Source organism: Ambystoma mexicanum, chromosome 13 (assembly GCF_040938575.1).
Source record: "Ambystoma mexicanum isolate Mex_15411 chromosome 13, UKY_AmexF1_1, whole genome shotgun sequence".
NCBI lineage: Eukaryota > Metazoa > Chordata > Amphibia > Caudata > Ambystomatidae > Ambystoma > Ambystoma mexicanum.
Genome location: NC_090938.1, coordinates 556,605,091 through 556,631,224, shown reverse-complemented (window position 1 = coordinate 556,631,224; position 26,134 = coordinate 556,605,091). Strand labels below are relative to the sequence as shown.

The window sequence follows — 26,134 nt, the reverse complement described above, 5'->3', positions numbered from 1 at the left end:
GTTTCGGCCTAGCTGCTCACATACGAACAATACTCCATGAACACCTCAACATCCTGCTAGAACGCAGCTATACCCCACGAGAAAATCGGCCTAGCTACACACATAAGCGTCCTACACAGGCCTAATGCTGCCAGAATGCAATCTCAAGAGACCAACCACCAGACTGCACACATTCAACTGATCTCTCAATACCACCGCCCCTAATGTTAGGATGCAGCTACCATCAGGCAATAGCATCAGCTGCTCACATATTGAGTGCATCCAAGCACCCTGTACTACCCTACGCTCTCGACTGACCTGGACTACGGTCCACCAGGGCGTTCAACCCACAAGTGTTTTGAGATCATACCAATGATATTTAGAGCGCTATATAAATGCCAAATAACAATAATAACAATAAATAGCCCTGTGGCAACTCAGAATGAACTTCTGACCTCTCACGGGTCCTGCAGACCCCAGTATGAACAGCACCTGAACTGACTGCCAATCAAATGCAGAGTGCGTGCATCAGTTTCATGCAGGGCCACCATCATATCTTGAAAGAGTGTCTTAAACCTGCCTGTACATCTCCACTGGGGCTATCGCCCAGTGTGAGTTTCACTGCCACCACCTCCTGGTGTCGGAGATCCACAACCATCGATAGCACAGGGCCGGGAAATCCATACACACAGTAGGAGAAACAGTCTGTCTACATGGCCTTTGGTCCTCTGAGCTGGTACCCAGCAACTATGAGTCTGCCTTCTCAGGACATCACTGAGGGGCACTGGAAGCAACACTGTGAGGTCTTGCTTTACAGCACTGACAGTCAGCACCCGGAAACCACCAGCAAGCAGGTGCCATTGCTCACAGAAATCAAGGCAAGTGAAACTCTTTGCCAGGCCCAGACACATCCCAATGGGATCATTCAGCAGTGACAGGATCCTTGTTGGTCTATCTCCCAAAGCACAAGCGTTCTCCATCAATATAAAGGCCAAGGGCATGAAGATGCAAGCGTGAGGGCCCTTTCATTCCTCTAAAATGAATACTTCTAATCCAACATAAAAACTCCAGAACTCAAGACAATCAAAAAATAGGAGACTCGCCCAGAGCGCATCTGGAGATGGAACAATCTAGAAGAAGGCATTTGATTCACCAGTTTACCCAAAGTCTTTAAATCTTTCCCAAAAAAAGTATTATCAGAATTGCTTGTTGCCTTTCTGATCACCACAAAATGATCTTTACCCCCTGATTAACAAGCTTCACAACCGTGCCGTCGTAAATACTGATGTCACCGCGTCACAGCCTCTTTCTGATAATAGAGCTCAGCATTTATTAGATAAAATGTACTAGAGCCAGTTGAACATCACACTAGGCAATACATTCCCATCTCCTAGCATTTTCCCAGGGAAAACTGAAATCTAGGCAGCTAACTGAATTCCGCTACCTACCAGAGGCACAACTCTGCCGTTTGGCATCTACAAAGTCTCCCGGACGGATATAACCTCCTGCAGCCTGTCGAATCCGTGTATATTTGCCCGAGTTATCCAAAAACAGGAGAACAGTTTCACTTCCGGTTGCTTAAAAAGCATTGACTCAACCATTTACATCCATCACTTTTGGCTGACAGTGTAACAAAATCAGGATTTTTAATAAAAGCATCTCCTAAGAATGGGGACTTCCAAGAAAAGGTGTTCACAGCCCGGGAAGGGTGTGCACGATGCAGCTTCTATGCATTTGGAAAGGCAGAAAGAGGTCAGGGTAGAAACCTAGTTCAATATTGTCCTCTCTATGGGAAGAAGCGCACGATTAAATTAAATGTAAGTGTGTATTAATGAGTTAAACTAATTGCACAATAAAATAAAAAAATACAAATGAAAACTGTAAGTGTGTAAATAAAGTGTATGTAGAAGCAGTGCCCCACAAAGAAACATTATCTACAGAAATCTACATCTACAACTCATTAATAGCAGGAAGTGCTGGAGTGCTGTCCTGTTGAGCAACTACAATGGGTAGGATAGTTATCGCCACAGATAGACCTGGTGGTCTTTTTCTTCTCTTAACTGTTATAAGTAAAATGGGGGTACACCCAAGTACCTCAGATCATTTCCAGCGGTCTGAAGCATCTATTTAATCAGCCAAATAAAGGAAAATCTGCCATCTTAAACATAGGTCTGCAACCGGTTGCTCTCCACATGTTTTAGACTTCGGCTCCCATGATCCTTCACCATTGGCTATCTTGGATAGTAGTGATGGGAGGTGTAGTTCTAAACATCTGGAAAGCCAAAGGCTGCAGAAAACATACAGCCTTCCTTTCCATGCTCTGGCGAGGACAGGCAGAGAATCTTTATTAGTTTATGCGGATTTATGTAGTCCTTTTGCCAAAGACGCTGTATAGCTTTAAAGTGTTGCTGTGTTTGTGCAAATACATTTTTCTGCACACAGTAAAACCTTAAAGTCGCAAGTTTCAGGAAAGGCTTCTTTCCCCTCTCTGATTAACAGAAAAGTATGGGGTGCAACGCCATTGAGCTAATCGGGCTTCAGTCCCACCCCTGAGCTCACATTACAGCGGGGGTTCGGGGACGGGGCTGAAGCCCGATAAGGTCAATGGCATTGCGCATCTGGATAGTGCCCCATGAAGCATCCCTCCTACTTCTAAGCACTGTAATAAGCTGCAACAGCAAAGCATGGTGATACATCTCTCAATGGGACATCGACTTCCGGTGTGTGGTAAAGTGGGCACCCGGGCCCCTGCCAACAGAAAGGCACTTGAAGAGACACCCGCCAGTCTACAGGTCAGGAGCCCCCATGGCGTGCGCACACGCAAGCGCCTGACCGATGACGAGTCCAGCCGGTGCGGCACTCAGCCATTTCCATCCGCCCCCCATCGGATGTATCGCATGCCAGCGGATTTGCCCGTTTAGCTGGGCCTTTCACAGCACAGGTGCAACGATGCAAACTTCGCTACGCATGCGCATGTCCGGGAACTGCGATGACGGCGGCCATGCCGGTGCTGCCATTTCAACACGCCCTGCTTCAACTCTGCCACACGTTCCCGCATATGATGCCTGATTTTTGTTGGTGCAGGAAAACTGGATACGATCTGTAGCATTGCCAGGTGTGCGGAACTTCAACACAAGGAGGGCAGCCACCCCGCAGCCACACATTACCCCTTGAGGGGCACAAACCTGTGGAAGCCATCATGTTTCGGCAATACTGTGTTGCCCGTTAAATTACTATTTTGCCGGCCTATGCCCCTTCACGCCACCATGCTAAATCCCATAGACACACGTCAGATATAAATAAATAACACATGCCACCCAGACAGAAAAGATATGCTACTTGCCTGAATGGCAGTGGGTGGCAGCTACTGGCATGGTGAAGGCCGGAGAGGAGCCCGGTGGCACTACAGCGGTCGGTCTGGAGATGCTTTCTGGCTGAAGTAGTCTGGGCACCTGGAAGCTGCAGAGAGATAAAGAGAGGGTGTGAACACGGGGGCATGCTGTGCCAGGGCCAGAGGGATTATGAGCAAGGGGAGGGGCGAATGCGAGATAGGAAAACACAGAGCGGCTGCAGCGGGCATCGGAGCAGTAGGGGAGAGGGGAGGCCACAAGAAACAGGCAAACGCGCAAACACAAAACTGCTCCAGCTGTGCCAGGGATAGAGAAGAAGGCAGGGGGGGGAGGAGAGAGGTAGGGAACAAATCGAGTCAGGCTGTGAAGGGGACCGAAGAAGGGAGGGAGGGTGGTTGGGAGCGAGGGCATGATTAACAAGGACGCGTAGAACTGGCCCAGCTGTGACAGGGCAGAGGAGAAAGCAGGAGGGGGAGGGGAGAAGACATTTGGTCCCACATGAACAGAAAAGCATCGTGGAAGGGGGTAGACAGGAGAAGGTGGAGGAAAACAACATGTCTAACTGTAAAAGTGAGTGAAAAGACACGCGGCGGAGGGAAGTGCAGAACTACTGCGACTGTGACAGGGGCAGAGGAGGAATAGGAGGGGGAGATGGAAAGAGAAACGACCGGTTAACAAGAACAGAGGGGAGAGGTAAGAGCACAATACATGTCCAGCTGTGAAACTGATAGAGGAAGAGCAGAGTGGCACATTATGTGCCAGAGAGGGTGGTATCAGGACACAACAGGCCCAGCTGCAACAGGAGATGTCTGTTTCTTGTAGACACGCACTTAATATATAGATGGTGACATATGCAGTCTGAGTTCTCATTTCTGTGCTCGGTGGGTTTTTTCCCTAACAGTCGCCAGCCAATATCCCCTGCCCACTCTTGATCAATAGGCTAGCCCCCAACATCCTATGCGTCCTGTGATCAATAAACAGCTTCATTGTGCTTAAATAGGATCTTGGAGTGCCTCAACGTCAGAGATTGAATGCTTTCCTTTCCTCTCCTTCACCCAGAATATCACTGTCTCTCCAGCCCTGGTTCTCTTTAGGTTGAACTATTCTAACAGCCTCTTTCTAAATCTACGTGCCTCTACTCTCCGCCCTTTGCAACTCATCCAGAACTTGATTGCAAGACCTGTCCTCGGCCTCAAGCCTGGGATTGTATCTATCCATCCCTGAAATCTCTCCACTTGCTCCCAGTGGCTGCAAGGATTAAATACAAAACCCTCTGTATTGTCCACAAGGCTTTCTGGGGCTGGGCCCAATATACCGTCAGCTATCCCTCTGTAAATACCTCCCCTCTCGAGCTCTTCACTCCTGGACCTATAACTCCCTCAGCATCAGTCATTTTTCAAAGTAATTGGCTGGGGGTATATCTATGTCTTCTACCAGGGCCTCCCTCTGGTACAGCCTCCTTGACACTCTGAAACTCGAGGAGAACCATCTCTGGTTCTTGGAAGCACCTCAAGGCCTTCCTCTTTGCTTCTGCCTTTGCCACTCCTCTCCCCTGCTGATCCCCTTTCGCTCTGTACTGTGCAGCTAGCCCACCCCCGTCTTCCGGGCCCAGGTACCTGCTCACCCTGCCACCCACCTGCTCTGCCTCCAGGCTATCCCTTGCAATAGGGTCTGTATCTGTAACCACACAGTCCCCTGCCCTTTTTTTCCTGCACTTTTCAGAGATACCCTGTCTGCTGACTTAAACCGAGCACTTGCTGGCTGCACTAACACTGTTTGTTGCCTTTTATTATTTATTTATTTTTTATTTATATCATTTTTTCCTTTGCTCTGCCCTTTCCACTTCTCCCCCCGTCCATGCACATTTCCCCTTTCCCTCACCCATGCACTTGCACGTTCTCAATGTCACTGGGCCTAGTTAGATCATTGTTTCTGTTCTCCCGTGTTCCCCTCCCTTGCCTTGCCGTGCTCTGAAACACTTGTGTACGAGCGTGATACAAATAAAATATCAATATCAATATCAATTTCATGTCCAAAAGGTCGACGTCCATCCGAGAGTTTACAGCAAATGAGACTGGGGACCTTCAAAAATCACGTTTATTATTGTATTATTCAAAGGTTAACATTCTAAACTCGGTGCTATGAAAGTCAGCACAGATGCTGCATTTTTTGTTTGCATTACTTTGAGCAATGTGCAAGTAACCTTATTCACAACGCAGCATGCACATTTCCCTTCAGTATGCAGAAGTGCAAGTGAAGCACTGGCCTGCCCCCTTGAATTTATTAGTGTTGGGAGCACGTATGGGCTGCACTCAGATGCCTCTTACTATATATATATATATCTATATATATATATATCGTTTTTTTCCAGGTACAGAGCTCAACATATTGCAGCCCTGACTAAATCATATTATCATATTCCTTTAAGGAACGCCAGAGTCTACATCATGAATACTTAACATGTGACTGACTCTGCCTTTACCCTAAAGGCCTTTCTGGGGTCATTCACCCGCAGCCATGGACTCTCCTATTATTAAATAAATAACCTCAGCCGTCTTCATGGAAGCAAACTTCATGTACCCCTAATGCAGGACTCTTCCCCAGCCCTACAAGACTTTCATAGGTCTATGTCTGTTTTGAAATTCCTACATTGTAACATTATAAACCCCAACACTACTAATTGTGTCAACCTGTGAATGGGAAAAAGTAGACCCACGCATGGCAGACATATTACTGACTATGATGGTCTGTCTTGTAATCTTACAATTCCCCACTTCAACTTTACTAATTTGACCAATTTCAAAATTATGAACGGTTCAGTGCTTCTTAGCCCGATTCAAAGCTGGGACCTGCAGGCTACACAAAGGACCCTGCAAAAGGTGCACTAATCTACAGAGATACCTCACTGCAGAGTTTGATGTGTCGGCCTACTTAGATAACATTCACAGATGCACAGTGCTCTATCCTCTTGCTAATCCACCCCAGCCCAGCTTCACCCAACCCCTTCTTCCTCTAATCTTTATCTACCTTCTTAAAGAGGTTAAAGTTATTTTGTATATCATTTTTCCATGAATTAGCCCCCAAAACGTGCCGGAACTTCTCTAAAAACTACCCTGAATGTGTATCTCTCTTAACAGAGATTCAGACACATTCTGTCTGGAAGACAAAGCTGCAGTATCCAGCAAACCTTCCCAAATCCCACAAGGCGATTCACAGGACCTGTGGATAACTTTCAGGCAAGTTCACCCAGGCCTAATCTTGACATCGACACACGTTTCGGTCCAGATTTAGACCTCTGCATGGGGCTGATGCAGGCACCTTGAGCTTTTGTGATGTTACTCCCTGGATTCTCTGGCAGAGATGCCATTTCGGAGCACTCCACAAGGAACACATGAATCTCAATTCATGTGGGCTTTAAAGAAGCAAAGATTTGGAATGAAAAATAAAGAGGAAAAGAAGAAAAATAAAGAATAAACGTAATTGTGAATTTGTAGAATTCACATTGTTGCTTTCACCAGAAGTAGTGCAAGTTCCTAGAGAGGTGAAATTCAGAGTTGCCTTTTTAAATCTGGTAAACATCGGTCTTGAAAAAAGTGGGTAAAATGTGGGAAAAATTGCTTAATGATTTGCCTGCTTTGTGGTCCTCTGAGGGATTGGCATAGAAAACCGAGTGAAAAATGTGAAAGAGCTGCTTAATGACCGTCCACCTTTGGGGACTTCTAGAAGACACAGTTGGGATTCACTGATGCAGACCATGGGACCCAACAGTGCAGTTATGAAGGCCAGATTGTGTGAATTTGACAGGAGTATGAGCACAGCTGTGGATCCACCAATAAACAAATTAAGATGGGTCTGCCTTTCCTTCCCTAACTTGTATCGCCTGCCTCTACACCACCATATCCAATCACTCCATGCCCTTCCAAGTGTAAACTGTCTGAGCCATACTTCTAATTGTGTTCATGTTATTGGACTCTATTACTGTACCCAGTTCTTGGACAGGGCTCCCTTGCTTAACATGTAGGTTTGCACAAAGTATAAAAACCAGCACATACAATGAAAATTGTTAAAGTGAATTTCCTCTTAGGAAACCTGTGACAGTGAGGACTGATAATCTCACAGGGCCGCAAACAGTCTATATGGACCTTCCCGATGTGAAGATAGTGGTCCATATCTTCAAACCATGAAAGTTTTTTAAAGTAAATCGTAACTTATCAGACTAGCATTGTGTGAGGAATATGACAATACGCACAGGGAGAGTGCGCTCGCCTGAGCTTTTTTGATTTTTTAACAATGAAAATGAAGGATGGGAGATCAGCCTCCGAGAAATGTGTGAGGCCATTCCTTGCACAGTTCTTCTGCTTCCCACACAAAAACGCACAGTCATGTGTACTCCGGGAAGACACAGCCTACAGGCACCATCTTCCCCTGTCATCTTCAGCTGGAATGTGACATTAAAGCATCTCAAAAAGGGTGAAAGGCACACTTTCCTCCAGCCACGGGCAGTCCAATTTAAATATCAAAGGCTCCATGGATCTGCATTCCTTTTGTCTACTCCGGCCGGTGGCAGTGCATACTAACGAGATAATTGAGGCAAGCCTGAGAAGCTTGTTTGCTGGAAGAGACAACAGGAAGGCAGGACTAATGCACCATTGGTATGCAATGTGTCAACTTAAAGCTAGTTCTCACCTCTCTGTATGAAAGGCAGTGAGTGGCTTTGTCTGGGTCCAGCCTTCAGAGCAGACCCCTTTCAGAGGGGAGAAGTATGTGATTTGGGGGGAGACAAGAAGTTTGCTATCGCCACATATTTCAAGTGAAACCTGTGTTTTAATCAAGAGTCACAATTAACCAGAGAGACACTTTTATATACAACAAACAGGAAGATGGGTAGGACTTCGGTATATGTTGCACCCCTTTCCTGTCCTGTTGCAGAGCACTCTGACCCTGACCTCATGCATTACAGAAGATTGTTGGTGGGGACCCAGGATTGGTTCATTAAGGTGGGCTTAGGCTGCACCAATAACTGGGGCCCATTTGGCCATAAAAGAGGGCTGAACCCCTCACTTAGCAGATCATCTGATGACTTTGAAAGGAGTAGGAAGAAGGACTCATTTGTACCCGAGCTGAAGGTACAGTCTACCTTACATCTTCCGCCAGTGAAGGAAGGCCAGGAATTCCAAGAGGGAAGCAAGATCCCTCCCCTAAACATCTCCCAAGGAACAGAGGGAGATACCAGACTCAGAGGACCCATCCAGCAGCTCCAGAACTGGCACCCAACCAGCATACAGCATGCCCTGCTAGGTACTGCAAGCAAGCTTCCTAGGTGGGAAGTGCTGGAGAGTCTCTGTGAAAAAGACAAGGCCGTTGCCTGCAAACAATCTTCTGAGCTTTGGCCATCCGCCTTGAAAGGATGATGCGAGCCCTGCGAAGAAGCTAGGAGGAGTGCCACACAAGTATCATCCAGCATCCATCTTTTAAGGACATTTCCAAGACAGTCGAGTTCTCGAACTGCATCCGGCTCCAGCACTGACTGTTGTCATGCCGCAGTCACCAGAGCCGTCTGAGATACTTCAACCAGCACAGAAACACTGATTCTTGGCACCGAGCTGCGGCGCCGGACAGACTGCAGACGTTCATCCAGCCTTGCTGCCAATCTGCCTGTCGCATTGTACCCACAGCTGTCTCCTACCACTAACTCTGTCTCAAGCGCTGCAAATCGCCCTGGAACTGCCTCAACGCTGTTGAGCACCAAGAACGTATTCAGCACTAGGTACATTGTGGTTCTGCCCCCCTGGTCCCTCTCCGAAGGCCCCTAGAAACAGTTACGACCCTTTGCCCTCTTGGTGCTGAAAACAAATACCCTTGAACAGTAAGACTGATTACTTTACTACCCTCCTGTGAGTATCCAGAGTGCATCCCTTTCCTTCATGAAACTGTCTGTCCTTTGTGTTCCTGTACAGGGTGGATTGTATTTTGTAGTGTGCTAGAATTGTCTGTTGTAGTAACAATAAAGTAGATCTTTTATAAAACCTTGACTGCAAAGTCCCTTTTATCATTGGGTAATAATTGTTTTTTTCTGTGTTACAACTAGCCAACGGTCCACAACCTTGCAGAGATAAGCCTGCCTTTACATCCACGTTACCAAAATTGGACAAGGGCTCTTATAATTCACTTGTATTCCAATCTGTTCGGATGCATTCTGGTGTACTAGAGGTGTGGGGTTGATTGATGGTTTAGAAACCGAAACCGATATTCATCCTTGGACCACTGGTACCCTGGAAGTTAATCCGCCACACATTGGATGCGGAACACAGGTAAAATGGCAATGCATCCTAATGACATGAATTATAAATAACAATTAATTCCTGTTTTGTCATTACATTGTCATTACATCTCGAGGCTTTATGGTCTTCAATTTTGCAATCCAAAAAGCCTCTCACCAGAGTAGCATCACTTCTCTAACCCCCTCTAGAATATATTTAAACCAAATTCATCAACAGAAGTGTGATAGCCATTCAATTGAGAACGAATATGGTTCAAATAACCTATTCTATGGAATTTCTTCCACTCAAGAGGGCCTACAACCACATTTGAGCTCACTGACCCTTCACAGAGGAGAAATAGCCATTTGCATATTAGTCTGGTGCCACCCAAAAGGGCAGTACAGCCCCAAAGTGCTAGGCGATTCTCCTCTGAGCAAGAGGACCATAAGCAACCCCAGACACGTGTTTCAGCCTTGCCGGGCCTCCTCAGCAATGAGAGGCTGTGCCACTCTAAGTGAGCAAGGGCTCCCACATCTGGATTACTCCGGTTTACTTTCAGGGTAGAGGGGCTCACAGACCTTTGTTTATGTATTCAAACCAAGTCAATTCCTTGACAGCTAAACACTGAGGAGATCATTTTAGAGTTCCTGTGTAACTCGGTTGCAGGGAGCTGGACGCTTGCAGTTTGGTGTGCCCAGGTCGCTGCAGAATTTTGGTCATCTGCATGGCCGAGTGCAAAAGTGCAGGGCAAAAGGTCTCATACAAGCATGTGTGCTGCCTTTTGCCCTGCACTTTTGCATTCCTCCATGCAAATGAAGTAAAGGCTGCCTTCCATATACACATGGCAAGCAGCATTTACAATAGATCCCTGTGGAGTCTGTTTACTTTTTACTGGCGCATAAAGCCTCCGGACTGTATAGTTATCCCCAGCATTTGTGCCTGCATGATAATGCATGAAGGTACAAATGTGGGAGTATCTGTATGGTGGAGAGTAAGGGAGCGACGGAAACACAAGTTGCGTTCCGCCCCTCCTCTCTGCCATAGAATTGGATGAAAATGGGGCACAGCGTAATCAAAATGCATGAAAGTTTTTATGCAAGACTTTTTAATGCATTTTGCTTATGTTATGCCGTATTCAAAATGAGTCTCTGAGTGTTAAATGTACCAGTGTTGCGTGATCTCCAACATTTAGGAACAACTTTTGTCTCGAGTTTTCTATTGGTTGTGCCCTCATAACTTAATCCAGATGAAGAGGTCAATCTCTAAACTACAAATTCAATATCACATGTAATGTGATATTTATTTTCCTATTTTATTGTTGAAGTATGAGAAGTGAAAGTGTGGCTAACAATAATATGGTTTTCAGACACTGCAATCACAACAACGATAACAGCCCATCCGAGTTGATACCTTTTCTGGATGGTTGGGTTGTAGTAGATATTTATGCGGCAACAATCAATGCAGGGAATCTTTTCCCTCTCCTATCAAGAGCGCCAAATCAATAACTCAATTTACCGGATCATTCACAAGCCCCTGACTCAATTCATATCACTATCAGCCCTCACCCCAGTACAATAGAACAGCCAAGAATAAGGCAGTTGTGTAGAAAGGATATATATTTATTTATGAATAGGAAAATCAATATTTGCGCAAATCACCAGACACGCCACCATGTCACACAGTCACTCTGTGGTCCCAAATACTTTTCTTTCCTGACAACTCCCTTTTCACACAAATGGAAAACGCCAGTTGGTTTACAGATCACAGACTCTTCAAGCCCACAACATGAACAGTTTTCCTTCTTTGCTTAATTCCACCCTGGTTACATAAAAACACAGGTCTTTAGAATACTTCAGATACCTGGGTCACTCACAAAATATTCTTAATGTACAGAATTGTGCAGCACTCTGGACATGACAGAACAATTTAACTTCACAATATACTTTGCATGAGGTTTACTTTATAACATGTAGCACTTTTCTGTTGGTAAAAGCAATTTCACACATGCAGCACTCTTTATTTATAATCTACCTGCACACTGGGAAATGCTATATATATATCGAACCCTTCTTCCTTCACCACAATGCAATGAAGAATCCCTCTTCTACCAGGAGTCACTTTCTCACTCTCTGCAGAGGGTATGCTTTTAATCAGGCACTTCACTCTATTTAATTTGACAAGCTATTGCTGCTCCACCCCTTTAAGGCACGGTCTGAAGAATGGTGAACAGTGAGGAATTTCGTTTTTAAAACAAATAAGTGGCCCACTTCCCTTTAGGGGATTTTGGAGTTGGCCACAATAAGGTATGGGATACCCACTTCTTTTAAATGACTATGGGCCTCATTCCGAGTATGGCGGTAAGGGATAGCGGCCACCGGTAACGAGACCGGTGGCGGTGATCCCTTACCGCCATACTCCGAGTTCCCTTTGCGCCCTCGCCCTTAATGCCTGCTTTGAGCAGGTGTTAAAGTCGAGGGCGCAAAGGGGCCTCCAAGCCAATAACGGTGACCGTAATGAACGGTCACCGTTATTTGCATCTTCCCCATTCCCACTGAGCCCTATGGGGGCTCATTTGGGAATGGGGAAGAGCTTTGGTGAATGGGGAATTACCGCCCCGCCAACCTTGGAATGGGGCGGTAATTCCGCCATCCACCAAGGCTCTGCCGGTCCGGGTACGGCGTCAACCAAGGCGTTAATAGCGCCATTGGTTATCGCCGTACTCGGAATGAGGCCCTATACCTTTAATCAAGCTAGGAGAGAGACCAGAGGTTTTGAACTCCCCCAAGTTCACCCGCATTCTTTCACTATATGCAAGTTAATTACATTATTATATATGCTAAGGATCTACCTGGTCTGCCCACTCAAACAATAAGGATAAGATATTAAATCAAACAAATCTCCACAAGCCTTGGTTTGGTTGGACAAGTTTACTTATGTAGGATTTCTCTGGGTTCTGTGCTCAGGAAAATACATCAAGGCTTCTGGATAGTCAAGGGAAACATAGGGACATGGTTATATGGCCTCACCTGGTTCAGTCATGGAGAACTCCAAAATCAATCCCTTTATTTGCCTGTTTTGGGTTTCCTCCAGATATTAGTCTTCCTCCTGATCTAATCCACCTCCCAGGCAAAATTGGTTCTCCAGCAATTATTTTTAAGCAGTTCCCTCTCAGATGATTTCAGACAGTTCTCCCATTTCCCCATTGTGTGTCTTCTTATAAATCTTTAACCACTCCCCCAAAATATCCACATTATCTGAGATTGGCTCCTTGGCTATTAATTCCAATTGATCATCCATTTTCCTCCCATTAAACAAAGGCTAGCCTCTTCTCTTTGTATTGGTTCCTTTAGTTACCAAGCCTCATGTTTGGGAGTTTAAGACTCCACCCCTTTGACTCATCGTTCTGAAAATGTTTACAGTTGCAGCAAAATCTACAGCATGGCCATTTTATTTCAATTTACAAATAAGCATCACAAATATATATGTCTGAATGCACCTGACCATGCTGGACTGAATGAGATGTGTCTGCCATTGGCACAATGTTTCAGGTTTGCACGGTAGACTTTTGTAATTTATTGAACAAATATACCATTTATAAACTCAATATTTTCTATACAGATATCTTATTCAATAATCTATCATCTCCCTGAATCTCCACTTTGTTTTCTTCTGGGATACAGCCACCATATTTCAGCTTATAACTTTAGTTCCCAGGGTCAGATTTGTATAAGAGTTGAATAACAGGATGGAGCTTTCAGTGATCTTTTCATAAATATTTAAATGATTTCAGTGAGTGTTATAGTTCCTGGGATAATGGCCAAAGTATGATCCTCCATATGATCATATGTAAAAATAATGGCCTACTTATTTTAACTTCAACTGCATATTACATTCATTTACTTCAAACTTAGACATCAGTCTGGGCCATCTGCTTCTTCGTTTATTCTGCCAACCCTAAAGTCATTTACATTCTTTTCCCAGGGCTAATGCCCATTCGGGTCCTTATCTTCCTTGAGCAGAGGGCATAATTCTGTCCCCTTACTCATGTGGAAGTCTCTGTAGCATGTCAGTTGTCAGTCAGACCCTGGACTTCACCAGGAATCACATTTAATTATCTGTATTTTAAAGAGTTCACCCCTATTATTTGGGTGTCATGTTTTCACAGTGGTTATCTGTTCACCTCATAAAACTTTAGCCTGGCACAAATTCAGTCCTTTTATTGGCTCTGGGAGCTTCAAAGAGATTATTTGATACATAGAAGAGCAGACCTTGACCCTTCCATCTGATGGGGGAAAGTGAATAGTTTTGGCCTTCTAATCATATGAGAAATATGCCTTTTGGGCTAAGTACAGCTTTTCTTCATGCATAGAAAACTGGTACTTTACAGATGAGGCCTCCTTTAATATCTTGCATCAGGCCATCAATGTACAACGTCCCATTATAATACACATTTGAATGATTCATGCCAGGGAGTGTCCTCAGTAAGCAATTCCATTCAACCCAAACTGCCAAATGTATTGATTTCTATGGCAGCTTTCTCTTTGGAAAAAATGCACTTCAGTGTCTCATTAGCCTGTAATGGAAGGTAGGCTACATTTCTTTTCAGCCTTGTCATTCACACACAGGGCACACTTAATTGTATTCTTCCTTTTTTCTGAGAACACTGTTAGGATATTTGGCAGTGTTAAAATGTCCATGCTGGCCTTTCAGTCTGCCAGTCAATGGTATGCTTCTGATTACAGGAAAGTATTTCTGCATTTTTAGGGCCCAGTCAGCCAGACACAGTTTTCTTTTCTTTCTTGGGGCTGAAACTATCGCACACTGTATATTTAGTTAGGTTATCACTTGAAATCACAAGGTTGCGAATGCTGCAGCCATGTTGCTGTGTCAACAATGGAGGAATTTTAAATATTGCAAGAAGGGTAGCTTTACTAGTTAAGATATGCCAGTGCTGTAGCATAGTAGCTCCAATTGACCCACACAATACACTATATGCATTAGCATTAAATAATGGATTGTGGGTCTCATCACTAGCTAAAATATGCCAGTGCTGTAGCATAGAACCTCAATCGTACAAAATAATATTCAGAATGTAGAAACATTACATATTGGATCAAGGGTTTCTTCAATAGCTAAAACATACCGGTTATGTAGCATAGTAATCTCAATTGTAGCAGATAATATACATTTATTGATTAACATTAAATATTGGATGAAGGGTTTCTTCACTAGCCACAACATACCAGTGTTATAGCATAGTAGACTCAATTGTACCAGATAATATACCATACTCATTCATATTAAATAAAAGATCAAAGGCCTCTTCACTAGTTAAAAAATGCCAGTGTTGGAGAATAGTAGCCTCAAATGAACCAGATAGTGCACTGTATTTATTAACATTCAATATTGGAACAAGGGTCACTTCACTAGCTAAAATATGCCAGTGTTGGAGAAAAGTAGCCTTATTTGAACCAGACTATGTACTGTATTCATTAACAAGGAGTATTCAAGTTGAATTCCCTGAAATATCATGTTCTTCCTTGCAAAACCTTTACATATAAATTCTTTACCTCTCCATGATCATAGCCTCGTTCAATGAACCATTATTCCATTGAAACCAGGGTCATATCTGTGATGTCTTTCTCAGTGTAATTCAAATAAGGCCAGGGAAACCCCTTTGCCTAGACACAATTGTGCACTGGTGCGTTATAAATGACATATCATATCATATTATATGAAATCTGGTTGCCTTTCTTAGAGTAAGTCAAATAAGGCTAGGGAAACTTTCTCACCCAGAAACACTTGTGTACAGGCACGTTATAAATGACCTATCATATTATATCATATCATATCACATCATAACATATCATATCATATCATATCTGTGTTTTCTTTCTTAGTGTAAATCAAATAAGGCTAGAGAAAATCCTCTCTTTAGAGAAGGGGGCAATAACTACACCTCAACAACAGTTGACATCTGCCTGTGGTCTTTTGGTACAATGTGTGCAAAAAATAAGATTGATACACGCAAGGCCATCTGGAAAGCAGTTAGTTCCTTGTCATGGTTGTATCGCTCTATGATACTGAGGATGTGGGGCCTCCACCCTGAATTTGAAATCATGGATCATCCTGTTCTTTTTGATTTATTATCCAGGAGAGCAATCAAAACTCCATCTGCCTAAGTTAGCTGGAGTCTTTTCTAGGAATTTGATCCAATATGACCAGCCGGGATTGAAAACAATTCAATCCCATGTCATTCCTATACTGATGACAACCAGATTTAAAGTAAGGGGGCCTGAGCCATAACATCTGTATACCTCTCCTGTGCTTCCTGGAAGATACCCTGTACTGGGTGAAGTCCGGCTAGTCGCTCGCCAGACACATCGTCCGTAGAAACAGTTTTCCTTCCACTTATTTCTCCAATATTTACTATTGCTTTCCTCCAAAGGTTGCCTATAGAACACAACTGTGGCTCAATTATGAGATAATGCACCTTTAGGGCCAAATATGCCATCAATGATTGAGATTACAAATAGCTGATGAGATCTGTTTTAAAATCATGCCTGGCTTACAAATGTCTCCCCTCTCTCGACCCAGATTTTAAAGTCATTGTTGGATGCTCATTTGCTGCCAGGCCTTCATATAGATGTGCCACCCTCAATCTTCTATCAATCCTCATTTCATACTCTGATCCTGGCATTGCCATCACTTTTCAGTTTAAGTAGCCAGAACCTGAACCTGAACTTTGAGTGTCAGGACACAAAACTCAACCTACAGTGTTTTGTTTGAGATTCCACTCAAATCATGTTTTTACATCCACTTGTTCCCTGCACCAAGATAGTATCTCATCAATAGAAATGATTTACTAGTCAATCGCTATCCCCTTATATAGGTCAACAGCCCTAAACTATTTTATCTGACCCTAATACTGTTATATTTGACTGCAGCTCTACCTTCAGCACTTGGAATATTATTCTGCCTCTGCCATTTAGAAATCAGGGTGCTGTATGAGGTGAAATAGTCCGCTAATCTTGTATGGCCCACAGGTTGTTGGGATGCCACTCACCGTGCCCTCCCTCTCCTCTAGTTCACCGTCATTTCCAGCACCGCACTTAGTTGCCCATCCTTCTTTCCTGTGCCGCTACAGAGCTCACATATGGGAGCCCGTGTGCTCCCATTCTGCCATTGATTGGATACTCTGTCCCTTCTCCACAGGTTCCTCTCCCTCATGACAATGGCTATCCTTGCCACAGTTTGTCTTTGATGCCTCCTCAGCACACGCCAAGTGGCCTTATTGGGGTTCAGCATACCTGCAGCCAATTCCCCAAAATTGCCCAGGTGGATTTACATTACATTTTCACATCTGTTATGTACTCACTGTCCAGGCAGATTTGCATTCAATTGTTGCATCCACCAGGTATTCCCTTTTAAGACAGGGTATAATAGCTTCATAGAACCCCTCTCACCAGCAGGATTTACTGGATGGTAGGGTCCAATAAACCTCATTAAATCCCCTAATTCTGGTGGGGTTAATCCATACATGTTCCTATGCTCGCCATACAACAAACACATAGTCACGTGCACTCTGGGTGGACACAGTCTACAGTTGCAGTCCTTGTGTCATGTTCAGCTGGAATGTGACAGCCACAGGTACATCAAAGCATCTCAAGAAGGGAACAGGCAAAACCTTCCTCCTGCCATGGCCAGTCTCATTAACTGACAAAGGCCCCATGGATCTGCCATACCCTTTGACTGCCCTGCTGGTGGCAATGAATCCTGATAAGAGTTAATTGAAGGATGACTGTGAGAGGCCTGGTCATAGAGCAGACAAAGGGGACAGGAAGCCCAACATGTTTTTGATATTCATCTGTGTCAACCTGAAGTCAGCTCCCACCCCTTAGAATCAAGGGCAGTGGACTGTCATGTCTGGGACAACTATTTATAGTAGTCAACCCCTGCATGGGGACCCCCTTTCACAGGGTAGAAGTATGTGATTTGATGGAGACAGAATGTCTGTTCTCACCACAACTTCAAGGGAGAGCTGCGCTTTGTTCATGAATCACAGATGGCTCAATTACCCAGAGAGACCCTTTGATCCACAACACACAGGAAGATGGGTCAGACTTAGTAGTGCATGTTTTCCCCCTTTACCTTTCCTGTTGGAAAGCACTCTGGTTATGAGCTCCTGCATAACAGAAGATTGTTGGTGGGGACCTAGGATTGGTTCATTAAGGTAGGCTTAGCCTGCAACATTCACTGGGGCCCATTTGGCTTTAAAAGAGGGCAGAGCCCCTCTCTTTGTAGATCATCTGACAACCTCGAAAGGAGTAAGAAGAAGGACTCATTTGGACCCTGGCTGAAGGTACAGTCTGCCTTACAGCTTCCGCCAGTGAAGGAAGGCCAGGATTTCCAAGAGGGAAGCAAGATCCCTCCCCTAAATATCTCCCAGGGAATGCAAAAGACCCATCCAGCAGGTCCAGAACTGGTACCCAGCCAGCACACAGCATGCCCTGCTATGTTCTGGCAGCAAGCTTCCTAGGTGGGAAGTGCCAGAAAGTCTCTGAACAAAGGACAAGGCTGTTAACTGCAACACTCTCCTCAGCTTTGGGCCGTCCACCTTAAAGGACACCACAAGCCCAGGGAATAAGCTAGGAGGAGTGCACCGACAAGCATCAATCAGCGTCCACTTTTAAGGAAATTTTCAACACAGTCGAGCCCCTCAGGCTGTAACCGGCTGCCCGCTGATTGTTGTCAGCTGCAGTCGCTCACGCCGTCCAAGGCACCTCGACTAGTGCTAGAGGCCCTCCTACCAGCACTGTGATGATTTCTGACCCCAAGCCGCTGTGTAGGCCAGACTGCAGCCGTTCGTCCATCGGTATGCCGATGATACCCAGATACTCATCCCTATCACCGGTGACCACGTGTCTGACTCAAGCGCTCAACAAGGTCTACATGATCATCCAGGCCAGGATGGCCCACCATGGGCTTTTTTTAACGATGAAAAAACTGAGCTACTCATCCTAGGCTCACCCGTCAAACTGACCAAATTAGACCTAGCCTTTAAGGCATTCAGCATTGATGGGAACACTATCAAGGTGTCCAATGATATTAAAACTCTTGGTAACTATCTTGATTCCACCTCATCTCTTAACAGACAAACTAATGCCGTGGCTTCAGCTGCAGCTTATACGTGCAAACTTACAAGACCATGTAGACCTTTTCTCACTGCCACCAACTGTATCACCATCGCCAGAACCATCATAATGTCTAAAATAGACTATTGCAATGCTCTTCACCTTGGTACTAGCCTTAGGAACATCAATAAACTGCAGGTAAATCAAAACAACGCCATTAGGGCTACCCTAAACATTCCCAGGAAATTACACATATCTGACACTAGACGTAACCTCTGCTGGCTCCCTGTTGAGCAAAGAATAGCTTTGAAAACACTTGCTCTGACTCATAAATGCAAAGCGAACTGCGCCCCTGAATACTTATCCAACCGCTTCTTGGTTCATACATCTACACGACCTTTGAGATCTACCCAAGTCCACTGCTTGCACATACCCAGATTTAAGCTGCAAAAAGCAGGGGGGACCTGCTTCACAGTCTTGGCAGCCAAGTTATGGAATACCCTCCCTACTACACTGAGAATCGAGCCTTCCTTCCATTCCTTCAAGCACAGGGTCATGAAATTTCTCTATGAGCAGGACCTAGCTGCTTCTCACGCATAATTGCTTTTCTGTATGTTATACATCAATATTACTTGTATGCTACTTCTGTAAACTTTGTAACTATATAACTGTTTAAACTGCATTTTATAGTCTGTAATTTATATTCCATCAAGAAATGTTCATTTATGTTGTAATCTATGTAACTCATGCAATTTATGGAATTTATGATGCGCCCAGATGCTCATGGGCCCGGTTGCGCTATACAAATAAAACAAATACAAATACAACCTCTCTCACAGAACAGTCTGACGCCTGATACCCGCAGCGATCTACCATCTTGAACTCTGTCACAGAAGCTGCAAAGCGCCCTGAAACCGACATGACGCTGTCGAGCATCATCAAACTTATACAAGCACAAGGTACATTATGGTACTGCCCCCTTCATTCTTTTCCAAAGGCCCTTAGTGATATTTTACGACCCTGTCAATATCCAGTAGCCCAGTGGTACTGGTCCTTAAAAATACCTGTGGTGGAAGGACTGAAGTTCGATTTTGTGTAGACTACAGGGGGCTCCATTCTGTCATGAAGACAGATGCTCACCCTATTCCTCGGGCAGATGGGCTCATTGACAAGCTCGGCGCTGCCAAGTACATGCGTACCTTTGACCTCAGAGCAGGGTATTGGCAAGTCGGCTTGACAGATGGAGCGAGACAGAGGTCAGCATTCTCAACCCCGGGAGGACATTGTCAGTTCACTGTGATGCTCTTCAGATTGAAGAATGCCCCAGCCCCTTTTCAGCGGATGGTTAATCAGGTTTTGTCGGGTCTGGAAAACTTCAGTGTTGCCTATTTAGACGACATTGCTGCCTTCAGACACACCTGGGAGTATCACTTATCCCACCTGAAACAAGTGCTCCTGGCGCTGCAGAATGCAGGTCTGACTATCCAGGCCACAAAGTGCCAGATAGCGAAGGCCACAGTGACTTACCTCGGCCACCTGGCCGCTGGAGGTAAGAAACAAGCCTTCAAAGCAAAGGTACAGGCTGTTAATGATTGGGACATCCCCACCACACAGACGCAGGTGAGAGCCTTTCTAGGTCTTACCGGCTACTAATGGTCGTTCATCAGAGGGTATGGACCAATAACATGCCCCCGAATGACGAAACCTTCAATAAAATTCAGAAGAAGATATCTTGGATCCCCGCCTGTCAAACCTCCTTTTGGGATTAAAAGGATGGATAGTGCAGGGCTCCAGGTCTGAAAGTGCCAGACTATGGTCAGGAGTTCATTATCCAGACAGACGCATGTGATTTTGGGATTGGAGCAGTGTTAGTGCAGCTGAACTCTGAAGGGGTAGAGCAACCTGTTGCCTACATTAGCAGGTGGTTGACAAAAAGGGAAAGGAACTGGGCTGTCATAAAAAAAGAGGCGACCGCAGTCATGTGGACCACAAAGAAGCTGAAACCCTACATCTTTGGATCTCATGTTATGCGACAGACAGACCAACGGCCTCTGCAATGGTTAATGGCCATGCAAGGGGAGAACCCTAAGCTTTTGCGTTGGGCCATATCCCTACCGGGATTTAGATATGGACATGCAATACAAGCCAGGCTCCCACAACTTTCACCTTGATGACGAACAAGACCCTCAATAGGGTGGTGGTTCACATGTTATGGCTGGGGGGCATGTGAGAAATTCGACCATCCTCGCTCACCAAACTGCCTGGCGCCTGATAGCCACAGCTGTCTCCCATCTTGAACTCTGTTGCAGAAGCTGCAAAGTGCCCTGAAACCGACTCTACACTGTCGAGCACCCAGAACTTCTACAAGCACAAAGTACATTGTGGTCCCGACCCCCTGGTCCTTCCCTGAAGGCCCCTAGTGACATTTTACAACTGATTGCTCCCTTTGTACTGAAACCGAGTAACCTTCAACTTTTGCGATTAATTACTTTACAACTACCCTCCTGTCAGTATCCAGAGTGTATCCCATTCCCTTATTGAAACTGTCTGTCCTCTGCATTCCAAACAGGGTGGGTTGTATTTTGTGGTGTGTTAGAACTATCAGTTGTGATAATAATAAAGTAGATAGCTGTATACAACCTTAACTGGACCATCCCTTTTATCATTGTGCAATAAGTGTATTTTCGCTGTGTTGCAACTAGCCAACGATCCACGACCTTGCGGCGATAAGCCTGCTGTTCAGTCCATGATACCAAAATTGGACAAGGAGGTTTATTATTGACTTGTGTTTCCAATCTATTTGGATCCCTTCTGGTGCTAGAGGTGTGGGGCTGATTGATGGTTTAGAAACCAATATTCATCCCTGGACCACTGGTGCACCGGAAGTTGATCCATCACAGTGTCCTCGATGACCTTAGGCAGGCAGCTAATTGTGGTAGTGTTACAGTTCCAATCCCATTTCATCTATCTGCTGCTTGTGTCTCAATAGAACATCATCAGCATATTTCTGACCTTTCCTCGATGGCGGACTGGGTCAGGCCAATGATTGGATTTGAATCCAGCTCTCCGAACTCTCCCAGGATCCGACCCTCTCCTCTTCCAACAGGGTCCTCTTCACTTGTGAGGATCCCCATGGTCCTGTCTTCTCCTCTCTTCAGCCGCTATGTGGGACCACTTGCATAATTTTAGGAGCCTTTGCATGCATGCATGAAACCACACACAAGTTGACATGATAACCTGCATAACGTCTCAACCAAATGTGATGCATGCCTGACCTTGGAGGCCTCTTGGAAGTTTCACAATAGGGTGAGACTGAAAGAAATCATACCAAAATGTTGCCACGATTGTGGCGACATTACTAATACTGCACATGAGCGCAGTACAAAAATCCCGACCCCCCATTACACTGAAAGGTGGGCGGGCATTGCGTGGGTGTCCCCCGCTTCCCATAGTCAGTGTAATGGGGGTCGGGGTTGCAGGGGTGTCCCCTGCTTACCACTATGGTAAGCGGCGGATAGGAAATCTATTTTTGTTTTTAAAACGGCCTCAGTGGCGTCAGCACCACCCCACGTACGTGGGAGGAACTGACGCTGCAGGGGTAACAGGCAGTTGGTGGCACACACAGAGGTGCGCTGCAGTACAGGTAAGTGGGGGGATGCGGGTTGGATGATTGCGGGCCGGGGCGTACGGGCAAAAGTGATCTATCTGATCACTGCGCCGTGCCGTAATTGGAGTCGACATTTTCGTTGGCGGAATAATGGGTGGCGCATTGATAGCATAGATTCAACTGAAATAGACCCAGAAAAAGGTTCAAGCCTCCTTTTCTCCTGCTGACCTATATTCCTGCCTTTTGCCCTCTTCCCCTGCCCCCTACCCCACTCCAGCTGCCACTGTTAAAAATCGGGCCATATTAAACCTTGGCCTCCGTATTTCCTCTGTGTCCCAGGCTTGTTTCTTTCATCTCTGCTCTTTACAGAGAGCTCTCAACCTTTTCTAATGTTAGTAATACCTTAATACTCATAGGCGTCACCTCCATCCGACCTTCCTATTGTACCCTGCTCTTTCTAGGCCTCCCCAAGTCCTCTATTTTCCATCTTCACTGCTTGGCTTCTGCTTGGCTTGAGGCTTTCTGACCATGTCTCTCCTACGATAGGCTCCTTGCACTGGAGTCTCGCCACCAAATGAGCCAAGCTAAAACCCTATGTCTCGTCATTAGAACTCTCCACTAGAACCTCTTGAAATTCCTGTTATTGAAATGTCATGGCTATCATCCAGTCCCATTGCATTGTCATCGTCGGCTAATCTCGTGACTACACCAAGCTCTGTTCATCACGCCTGGATGGCTGATCCCTTTCCGTCCAGTCCATTTTACTCTGGAACTCCCTCTTGGAGTCCATCCGATGCATTAAGGGTCTTTTCTTTTTCAGGAAAGCCTTGAAACTCGGTCTCTTCTCAACAGATTGGACCCCCATCCTCAGGCTCCGACTGGCGTATAGGGCAATGCCCAAAGGACCAACCCAACATATTAGTGTGGGCCAGTCTTTCGTGGCAAAACGGGCTAGTTTGATGAGTTAATGTACTGTCCAACAGGTAGTTTTGAGCAATGGTTCTGTTCAAATGGGCCTTAAAATGCACTATTTGCAGTACATTTTTACCCACGCTTAGGTAGCATACAAACATTTCGACACAAGGGGCCTGGTTCAAAGGAGCGTTTTATAATGGTGCAACCTCATAGGAAAACACTCTATAAATCAGGCCAATGTATCATATTAGAATGTGCAATCGCTGTCCACTTTTTACTTTGGGCTATTAGGTGTCGCTTGTGACACCAACAAGCTGAAACTATTGCATTAGAGTACCGATATGGAGAAATGGCATATGCGGAGGGACTCACAGCTTGCAGGTGTTTGGTTATTTGCCCACCCATTGACTGCCCATGACCATGCTAGTCGCTATGGCATTTCTACCCAGTTCCGGCCCCTGCCTGCTCAAAACACCTCCTCGTGGGAACTCTTTGAGCTCACTTTCTTGAAGCCTTACCATCAAACTTTGCACTTTAAGTGTCTGCCAGTGTTTTTTCAGAGCAGTCTTCCGAGAGTTAATGACTTAATTGGAGCTGTAAACCTACTACTGGTGCAATAGAAAAGTCTTAACCAGGTCTGCCTTCAGCCACTGGATTTATAAGTACTATGCCTCTCCTTCACTGAAGGTCTGTTAGAAATAAGCATTGACAAAGCCAACAGTTTTGCCTTATATATACGTATTAGGCCTTTGCCAGGTGTAATAAAGTAATCTTGGAGTCTGCAGGTAAATCATTAGGCTCTTTATTAAGTTACATAGATATCAGGTTACGTTCAGGACATCAGGTGCTGGAGATGAGGAACACGATAGTTAGGAGAAAGGCTATAACACACCTCCCTTCATACACACACAGGGAAGAAAGACAGGATATAGCACACCTCCCTTCATACAACATACCACAAGACACAGCAACAAAGTGGGTGAAGCAACACGCTGGGGCAGAAAACACATCAGCCACTGCTTCTAGATGCCCAGGTACTCGCACCATTTTGCAGTTGCTACCATCAACGGCCAGTTAATACCAATACAACTGTGCCTGGCAAGTGCCTACACAAAGCCCAAACTGTTGGCATTGCCAATGCATGTTTTATAGGGGTCCTTGCCTGATTTATGTCCCATTGATACCCAACCACATGCCCAGCTACTTGCCTGCTTGTCGCCTTTCCCATTAACAGTCTTCTTTAGCGCCAGGAAACGAATAATGCGTAAAGTTTTGCTATATGAGTGCACACATTCCCAACTATGGACGGAGTAGCGTTGGCTGACCGATGCTACGTACCGGCGGGTTTGGGAACGCTAGCCAGGTCAGAGTTGGATGGACTCACAAACGCATGCTTGCCCTGCATACAGACAGGTTGGATCGAGATGGCCGGACCTGAACTTGGACACGGTTGTGAATGTGAGTGGGTGTCATGTGCGGAAGGGACTGTGAGTGTCGGCCGGTCCCAAATCTGGATGGAGATGCAGAGATGCTCATGCGCCCCACCAGGAGAGAATATGAAAGTTTAGCGCCTCGCTTCCAGACAGCAATGCCATTCAACCAATCCACTAACAATCTCACCCTCTGCATACACCTCTCAAACTCTAACCAAACACAACCACAAGCCTCTAACACAACAATCCGCACAAACTTCACTACACTGCAACAACAAAACAAACCACACATAGGGGGTCATTCCGAGTTTGGAGGTAGCCATGGTGCTATTAGCGCCATAGCTGCCTCTAAACCCGGGTCCGGGTCCGTTGTCTCTGAATGGGGACTTACCGGGTCATTCCAACCTTGGAGGACCCAGTAAGTCCCCATTCAGAAAACCATTCCCCATTCCCATTTGAGCCCCCACGGGGCTCAATGGGAATGGGGAAGGAGCTAATAACGGGCCCACAAATTGCGGGCCTGTTATTAGCTCCAAGGTCCCTTAACGGGTCCCGCTAAGAACGGCTGGTCAGACCAGCCGTTCATGGTGGGACCTGCTAAGGGACCTTGGAATGTGGCGGTAGGGGGTTAACAGCACCAACATCCTTACCGGTGCCGTTAACCCCCTACTGCCATACTCGGAATGAGGCCCATAGACTCGCACAACAGCACACGACTACTGACCGAAAAACACCCCAAGCCCAGCCAACAGAGTTAATCGGGTTGAAGCCGCCAACAGCACATCACTGCTCTCTTTCACTTTTTAGTTATTCCCACTAACTCACCCCCCATCCCCCTCCAGAGCGCCAGAGGACCACTCCGGTGGTGATAGTGCGTGGTACAAATATCCTTTAACATTAACATTAAATAGAAAAAAAAACAGAAAGAGATGTAAACTTAAAAGAATCATGTTTTAATGCAGCAGCGAAGCAATAGCACCTAGAAAAAATTGTTGTGTGGTGCAGCGCCCAGTAGAAAGCAGACACTCATCACGCAATCACGTGTCTCTGCAGTGAAACCCACCTGCCCAGCCTCTTCAATATCAGCATGTGACGTGTGTGCTAACACACATGACAAGTAAAGGGATGCGGGCTGGGGTCGTGGTCCCAAGAACTCTTTGAGCGGAATTAACGGAAACGAGCTCATCCTGAAAGGGTCAGGATCCTGGAGCAGAACAGCGCGCTTTCCTCCCAATGCCCCTCTCCCCTCCTCCGCCCTCCGACGAGCGTAACCCCCCCCCCCCCCAGAGCTCCTGCTGTTAGAGCTGAGATATCCAGGAACCGCTCCCACCTCCCCTGACAGCAAAGGAGATGGGGAGGTGGTAGAAGCGGGGGTGCTATTTATAACCCATCCAGCATAAACCAGCACGTGCGGGCACATACCAGCGCAGGCGCACACACGCGGACAAAGATACGC

At 45.7% G+C, this 26,134-nt stretch overlaps 1 protein-coding gene across 5 annotated transcripts in view; it reads right to left on the bottom strand.

Annotated features, from left to right (window-relative positions):
• The window catches only part of MPP2 (MAGUK p55 scaffold protein 2), a 670,534-nt gene that overhangs the window by 559,509 nt on the left and 84,891 nt on the right, over window positions 1-26,134 (bottom strand). For 4 of the 5 annotated variants that reach the window (XM_069634347.1, XM_069634350.1, XM_069634348.1 and 1 more), the window contains one exon: window positions 3,323-3,438. The exons of the other annotated variant lie outside the window; for it this stretch is intronic. In XM_069634347.1, the coding sequence (XP_069490448.1) occupies window positions 3,323-3,353 (31 nt within the window). In that variant the 5' untranslated portion in view covers window positions 3,354-3,438. The remainder of the gene's footprint in view (window positions 1-3,322; window positions 3,439-26,134) is intronic. 5 annotated transcript variants of the gene reach the window in all.